The following is an 8573-nucleotide window of genomic DNA, read 5'->3' as shown; positions in this document are numbered from 1 at the left end:
AACTTTAAAATATTATTTCTATTTAATTTAGATTTTTAAATATATTTTCTATTTAATTTAGGGTTCTTTAATTCATTCCTACTTGCCTTTGGTTTGTTGTTTTTGCCCTGTTGTGCATTTTGGTCTTTGTTTGTTATCTTTTGGTTCTGCAGATTGTTGCTTTTTGTGTGAGTGTGTTTTGTACTTTTTCTTTTTCAAATTTTTTTCACTTAGCATGTAATTGTGTGTTAAAGACATTACATTATCGAAATGCCCTGAAATGGAAAACATAAGGTCGAAGCAATACCATGTGAAAAAGCTGAACCTAAATTTTATTTTAATTAAGAAAAATACAAAAGCATAACACAGACACGTACAACTAAGGATGAAGTGCAGAGCATTAAGCGTACATAGGACTCTGCTTTATTTACTATGCCAAACGTAGCACATAGGCACACACAGACACAGTAATAATCTAGCCAACATGCATGGAAGAGCGCAAAGTAGGGCTTTGTTTTATTTACGCAGTAAATATATATGCATTAAGGTCATCCATGCAATTTAGTTTAAGTACTTTTAATTCGGAGAAAGTTATCAAGTTTTTCCAGGGTCTGCTTCGCAATGTCTGCCATATCTGCATTAAGTTTAGAAGCAGATGTTTGATGATCTGGGGAATACCTGTAGGTCCAGGTCCATGACATGCGTTGCATAATTGGGTAAGATATTATAGCCTTGAAGTCATGGACATGATATTTTGAGGGGATATCACCACCAGTTACCCTGTAAATAAATACTTCCTCAGTGTTTTCAGTGATCACCTCAGTCGACGATTTGATATTCGGAGAACCTACAAAACAAATTCACCAACATTAATTCTTTATTAGGCATGCTTAGCCTTTAAGACCACAGAAATGCTAAAGAATTATCTTGGAGCTAGATGAACCTACTTGGGCCGTACGTGACTTGGCGTTCCTCTGAGTTTTTGGGATTTGGTGTGATGGATGTATATAGGTCAGGAATGGCAACAGGAAACATTATTGTGGAGGTTCGAATTGCACTCCAGAGCACATCTGGTTGACTTTTGATCATAACCGTAACTTCACCTTTGCCTTCAGTTTCACTTGCCATTTCCATTTTCCTCTAAAAGAGAAACAAAGCAAATGAAAGAGAGAATTACTTGGGAGGATTGATATGCATAGGACAGGAGATAGAAAATGGGAAGCCTTGCAAAAAAAAAAATAATAATAATAAATTATGCAATGATGTTATACTAACCGTAACTCCACCAGCGCTTGCAATTTCACAAGCCATTTCCAGAGAAACAAAGTAAATTACTTGGAGGATCGATATGCATCTGGAGCTAACACAAGCTTATACATATATTTATTTATAAGTTTTTTTATTTAGTTTTAATTCGAATGGATAATTTAATGAAAATTTTTATTATTTTTTAATGATTTATATTATACATATATATATATATATATTGTGCTACAGGATAGGAGAGAGAAAATCAGAAGTCTTGTAAAAAAATAAATAAATTCTTGATGTTAACATATACCGATAAGATAATTTGAGAATTTTAACATATGTACACCTATATATGACATGTGTCAATCTTTTAAATTTACATTTTTTTTTAATTACAAGAAACTTATTTTAACACACATATATTTATTTATAAGTTCTTTTTATTTAATTTTAATATTTAATATATACGAATGGAAAATTTAATGAAATTTTTTATTATTTTTTAACGATTTATATTCTATTTTTATAATTATATACATGTATAAATTGTAAACTTATAAAATTTTTTAAGAAATTTATATTTTTAAAATAATAAAATTTAAAAGTTATCACTCATTTATATATATATATATATATATATATATATATATATATATATATATATATATATATATATATATATATATATATATATATCTGCAACTGCTAATATAATTACCCTTTAATGTTAATATATGTAGAGATGGATATTTCCCATCTTTTTGGTGGTGCTTCAAAAGTGGTATAGAAGAAAAGAACCCCAGGTTGTTGTTATCTGATGCACATCAACTTTCTCTTCTTCTTTATCCAAGTGATAATGGATAAGGCATATGCAATTATATATCTAGGTCACCCCTTGATTATTAGCACTATCAAGGGAGCAGAGACAGATATCAACCGTGATATCGTTTGGTCATCTGTTAATTACATTAGAGGTAAATAAATCATGCGGATAATTAGTTAAGATTATATATGCTGGCTTTATTTAAAGAAAATAAAATACAAAATATTTTCTCAACATTTTGGGGTGCTTGGCATGAAATTAATAAGGGTAATTATTACCCTTATATTTTTTAACTCCTAATTAATTTTGACTGATACTTAAAAAATCTATGCTAATTTTTTACCTTATTAATATTTATATCTTCTTGAGAGTTAAATGTTAATCTTATGATGTTTAGGTTAATAATTACCATTTTTAAAAGTTAAAATTTACAAAAGTAACATTTAAACATTAGTTTTTTAACCTTCTATCAAACACAACCTTAATTTTATTAGAAAATGTAATATTATGGAAGTTTGTATTTCACTTAACATTAAATAATAATAATAATAATAATAATAATAATAATAATAATAATAATAATAATAATAATAATAATAATAATAATAATAATAATAATAATAATAATAAAGCCACTAAATGAATTAAACAAGAAACAAACTTTTTTTTCACAAAAAAAAATTTTCCTTATTAATTATCATTTTATTATTGTCTAATAAATCAAACTTTTTTTTTTATTTTGCCTTCAAAATTTCAAAAATTAAAATAAAAACTGGGAAAAGCTATGATTAATCATAAGCCTGAGGTATCGCTTGGGTCACCTTCAACAACTTGATCGTGGAAGGAAAATCTCTATCCATGAATTGGAGCACAATATTAGAAAAAGATGAGAAGGAATATTGAACAGTTGATGAATGAGTGAGATACTGAGGTCAAAAGTAAAAATAGACACACACATATATGTCTGATTCTTAAGCTAGTGATGTTAGAATCAATTTACAGAAAAAAAAATATAAATCTAGATTATCTATTATAAATTCAAAATACAAATATGTATGCAGATCTCATTTATTTTATATGTAATTATAATATATATATTCTATTTTGGATTCACAATAAACTAAATTTAGACAAAATTTTCTTCAATTTTATAAGTACATCAATAAATTTATATTTTCAAAAAAACAATATATAAATTCGTATCATCAACTTTTTAGAAAGCAGAAATTAAAAAATGTAAATTATATTAAATATAAAATTGTATAAACTCTCATTACAAAATTTTATTAATTGCTATTAAAAAATTATTACGTGGCACATTAACCAACTTAAAAAGTCATATTAACCAACTTAAAAAGTTATATTAACTGTTATTAAAAAAAATTTATTAATACTTAAAATATAATTTATTAAAATTATTAAAATATCCCTCTTTTCCACTTTTCAAAAGTTTAATTATCAAAATTTCAATGATTTTGAATTTTATAATTTTTAAATATTATTTTTAAATATTAGCATAATATTTAAGACAATATCATTGATCATATTTATTATTATATTTACTATTGTTGACATGTTTTTTTTAATCATACGGTATTTTTTTAATTGTAATTATATTATAAAGATATTATATTATTAAATTCTTATGAAAGAATATTTATAGAATATTAATTAATAATTATTTAAAAATAAAAATTTAATTTAATTTTAATAGACATGTAATATTTTAAATTTTAATACAAATTTAAATTATGTTTAACATAGTTAAATAAGAAATAATCATTAGCAAAATTATATAATAGAATTTTACAAATATAAAATGTAAAAAAATGATATTATATTATTAAAATAAAATAATAAATAATTCATGCAGTTAAAATGTCTAATTAGAAAATGATGATAAGGAATATTGAACAGTTGATAAATATGTGAGATCGATATTGAGATGAAAAAGAAAAAATAGACATCCAAAAATATACGCATTAGATTCTTAAGCTAGTGATTTGAGAATCAATTCCCGGAGAAGGTAAGAAAAGGATTATCTAGGAAAAAAAAGGATTATCTAGATGTAGTCCGATATATATATATATATATATATTATTCTGGATCACAATAAAGCATATTTAGATGAGACTTTTCTCAATAAATTCATATTTTCAAAAAGAAAAATATAAATTCATATTATCAATTTTTTTCGAATTATAATCCTGGTGAATATTAATATTAAAGTTTTGGAGGGAAAAACTTTCATAAAATATTTGTTTAGATATTGTTAAAAAGAATATTATTTAGTATCTATATTTTAACGAAATTAATTATTTAATCTATATATTTTTGAAAAATATATTATTTATTTAGTTCTCATATTTTACTTTCATTATACTATTTAATCTCTTCATCAAATTATTAGTTAGTCAATGTATATCAAATTACTATTTAGTCTTTCTATTTTAATGAAACTAATTAGTTAATCCTTATATTTTAAAAAATATTTCTATTTAGTTTCTCTATTTTAACAAAAATAATTATTTAATCCTTATATTTTGGCAACACAATATTTTGAAAAGCATACTCCAGGATGAAAATGAAAATTTTATTGTCTGAAGACTAAATCTGAATTTACATATGTTTTTTTAAATTGTTCAGGTATTTTTATTTAATTCTCTAGGCATTAGTTTTATGTTTTATCCATCATAAAACAATTTTTCTAGATTATTGCCTTGATTACTTGAAGATTTAGAAGAATTGATTAACTTTTTTACACATACAACTTATAATAATTTCTATCAAAAGATAAAAAATAAAAAGACGATGAGGAGAAAAGTGTGGGTATAGAAAAAAAGAAATATGGAATGAGAGAGATATGGGAGAGTAAGAGAGAAATAATGGAGAGAGAATCAGGACAATTTAAGTATAAAAAAATAACATGAGGTATTAAAGAATTAACGAAACTAAATTACAGCAACTAATTAATGTGCTTTTAAAAATATATAGATTAACTACTTAGTTTCATTAAAATGGAGAGACTAAATAGTTATTTGATTGACATTAAAACCCATTAAATAATAAAAAAATTAAGGGATGGATTATAAGTGGTTTAATAAAAGCAAAATATAAAAAATTTTTCAAAATATTGAGATTACGTCATTATTTTTGTTAAAATATAAGAATTAAATAATAATTTTTACTAAAAAATCTATTTGAATTTTTATTATTATTTTAAAATTTTTATAATTAAAATATGTTAAATTTAACTTTAAATTTCCTCATCTATTCCTCTTTGGAAGTTTTGGTGGCAGGTTTTATTAGGTGGTGGGACGGTTGTATTTTTAATCGGGGTCAATATCAGACTTCTTTGAGCAGTGGAAATTTTTCAAGATAGGACATTTTCCAGATGAGTTGTGGACCACTTTATTCTTTGCTATTTTATGCTCTCTATGGTTAGCTGGGAAGGAAAGACTTTTTAGAAACGAGGAATGTTCTGCGGTGGAACTTTGCACCATGATTCTTCACAGAGTGTCAATATGGATGAAGGCACTCGAAGAAAAATTATAAAAGACCCAACACACAGATAGATTTAGATACATGTATCTTAATTCAAGTTTATACTACCCTAAGATCTCCACTATATTTGTATCATTAATCTCCTATATAATTATATGAATAACATGAACATATATATTAGTTCACACTAGATGTGTATTTTTTTTATAGAATTATTAATGCTCCACAAATGAATCAAACGATAGTCTTTAAAAAATACCAAAAAAAAACTAATACACTATTATTCAGTGCATATACTTCACACTTTTGTATGTGATTTTCTTGTCTATGTTTTTCTATATCTAATAAAAATAAAAGTTTAGCTATTTATAAAGTCATGATACCTTTTAGCCAATAATTGTACCACATCATACATATAACTATTAAGAAAAGTCGTATCTCTTTATGCAATTATAGTTTTTAACCAACATATATGACTTTTGGACTTTAGATTTTACCACTTTTGGCGATGTACATCACTTTTTTATTTTAAGTCTAATAGATCCGGTTGACTCATATAGGTGACCCGAACCATATTTCCAACAGCCCTCAATGCGAATTTTCCTTTCTCGGTTGTAGATTTACTTGTTACCTCAGATTCTGTCAAAAGCTGGACTAATTTGTGCAAACAACGACCTGTGGTTGGTTCCTTTAGTAGGGTTGTCTCCCAATGGAACGTCGATGGTTCCTCAAGTGATAAGCCGGGAGCATGTGGCATTGAGGGAGTCTTAACAGATCACATAGGGTGCTTTGTTTGTGTGTTTTCTTGCTCTGTTGGTCTATGCGATTAAAATTCGGCAGAACTTTTAGCTACTGAGAAGGCACTGGAATTGAGTTTGCAGCCCTATGTCTCTCCAAGTTGAATCAGATTCTACGATTGCGTTGTCTGTGGTCAATAATAACAATGGTGCCGCTAGAGACTCTGTTCGACCATCAACTCTATTGTAAATTATCTGCAGGTGCTGGGTAATGTTTTCTTTATCTATACTCCGGGGTGAGGCAAACTTGGCGGGCGAATGTTCTTGCTAAACTGGGAGTGGATACGGTTGTAGACTTTGTAGCCTTTCTCTAGTTCTGTTGCTGCGGTGTTGGCTTCTGCGTGGTTGGATTTGGGGCTTTGTTTTGGTTTTAGTGCTGCGTGGTTGGGCTGTTTTGGTGTTGCACTGTGTTTGCTCGATTGATTGGTCTCTGCGTGTTTGGTTTCAGGAAGGGATTTTGCTCCTAGGAGTGTTGCTACACTTGTAAATAAAATGGAGTTGTATGGATGAGTGCGCTCTTGTGTTGTTCCTGCTTCGTTATTTTGATCCCTGCACTCATCTTGCTTTCGATTTTCATTTGTTGTATTTAATTTGTATTTTGTTTCTGCTATGCTAATTGTCCTTGGGTGGGTTTCTGGTTGCAAGCCGTTGTCCATGCTATCCTGTATTTTGTTGTTTCAGTCTGTCATTTTGCTATGCCGTCAAATTGTCCAGCAGCTCCTGTATTTTTTTTTTCTGGTACTCTCTCGATTTTTCACATAGCATTTCATTATCTAAGTTAAGTGTAACAGGGTAGCATATTGGCTTAATTTAGCTGGCCACATTCATTCTAAATTTTTCCTAAATTTTATTATTAATAAAAATTTACTTGTAAAAAAGAATTAATTTTAAATGTGATTTTCTCAATATCAAATCTACACTTGAATGTAACTCTAAATTACCACTAGCAAGATGTTCCTGAAAACGTTAAAGACATTAAATTGTCGAAATACACTGAAATGAGAAACATAAGGTCGAAGCAATAACATATGAAGCAGCTGAACCTGGAATTTTATTTAATTAAGAAAAATACACAAGCATAACACAGACTCGTACAACTAAGGATAAAGTGCAGAGCATATTAAGCGTACATAGGACTCTCTGCTTTATTTTCTAAGCCAAACGTAGCGCATAGGCATACACGTATGTAGCAAACATGCATGGATGAGTGCAAAGCAGGGCTTTGTTTTATTTACGCAGTAAAAATATATGCATTAAGGTCATCCATGCAATTTAGTTTAAGATAGCTAATTTACTTAGGGCAGTGTTACTGTCAACTTGATCAAGTTTTTGCAGGGTCCTCTTTGCAATGTCTTCCATAGCTGCTTCAAATTTAGAAGCAGATTGTTTTTGATCTGAAGCATAATTATAGGTCCAGGTCCATGCCACATTGTTATCTTTTGGGTAAAATATCACAGCCTTGAAGTCAAGGACATGATACTTTGAGGGGATATCACCTGCAGTAACCCTGTAAACGATTGCTTTTTCTTTGTTGTCGGTGATCTCAGTCGACGTTTTGAAATTGGGAGAATCTACAAAACAAATTCACCAACATTAATTCTTTATTAATAAAGAGTTAATATCTATGTTGTGGCATGCTTTTCAAGTATATATAAAAGACCATAGAAATGCTATCTTGGAGCGTGTACTTACTTGGGCCATATGTGATTGTGCGCTCGTTAGGGTTTTTGGGATTTGGTGTGATGGATGTATACAGCTCAGGAATGGCAAACGGATATATTATTGTGGAGTTTTGAAGCTCCATCCAGTACACTTCTGGTGAACTCTTGATCGTAACTGTAACTCCACCTGTGCCTGTTTCAGTTTTAGACGCCATTTCTGCTAACAGAGAAACAAAGCAAATGAAAGAGAGAATTACTCGGAGGATCGCTATGCATCGAGAGCTAACACACGCATAGGGTTATATAGTGTCCCATAGGATAGGAGAGAGAAAATGAGAAACCTTGAAAAAAAATTAATAATAATTTCATGATGTTACATATTCCGATAAGATAATTTTAAAATTTTAACATATGTACACCTATACATGATACGTGTCAATCTCATAAATTTACATATTTTCTTTTTTTTTCTTTAATTACAAGAAATTTCTTGACTTTGGCTCAACTTTATTGTCCAATTGATAAATTAAAATTTAATTAATAAAAAATTAAGTATAT

At 28.1% G+C, this 8573-nt stretch overlaps 2 protein-coding genes across 2 annotated transcripts; both read right to left on the bottom strand.

Moving 5' to 3' along the window:
- Positions 1 to 290: 290 nt before the first annotated feature.
- Positions 291 to 1404, bottom strand: LOC110664359 (uncharacterized). Its single transcript, XM_021824003.2, has 3 exons — positions 1255 to 1404; positions 927 to 1119; positions 291 to 826 (listed from the first exon to the last, which is right to left on the bottom strand). Exons 1-3 carry the CDS (start codon positions 1288 to 1290, stop codon positions 546 to 548), a joined length of 510 nt encoding a protein of 169 aa, XP_021679695.1. The 5' UTR covers positions 1291 to 1404; the 3' UTR covers positions 291 to 545.
- Positions 1405 to 7383: 5979 nt separating this feature from the next.
- Positions 7384 to 8307, bottom strand: LOC110664360 (uncharacterized). The gene is made up of 2 exons (XM_021824004.2): positions 8047 to 8307; positions 7384 to 7925 (listed from the first exon to the last, which is right to left on the bottom strand). The coding sequence occupies exons 1-2, from the start codon at positions 8228 to 8230 to the stop codon at positions 7627 to 7629; spliced, it is 483 nt and encodes a 160-aa protein (XP_021679696.2). The 5' UTR covers positions 8231 to 8307; the 3' UTR covers positions 7384 to 7626.
- Between the last annotated feature and the right edge of the window lie 266 nt (positions 8308 to 8573).

The sequence above is a fragment of the Hevea brasiliensis genome, chromosome 12 (assembly GCF_030052815.1).
Source record: "Hevea brasiliensis isolate MT/VB/25A 57/8 chromosome 12, ASM3005281v1, whole genome shotgun sequence".
Lineage (NCBI taxonomy): Eukaryota > Viridiplantae > Streptophyta > Magnoliopsida > Malpighiales > Euphorbiaceae > Hevea > Hevea brasiliensis.
The sequence above is the reverse complement of the archived record's forward strand: the minus strand, read 5'-3'. Positions and strand labels throughout refer to the sequence as shown.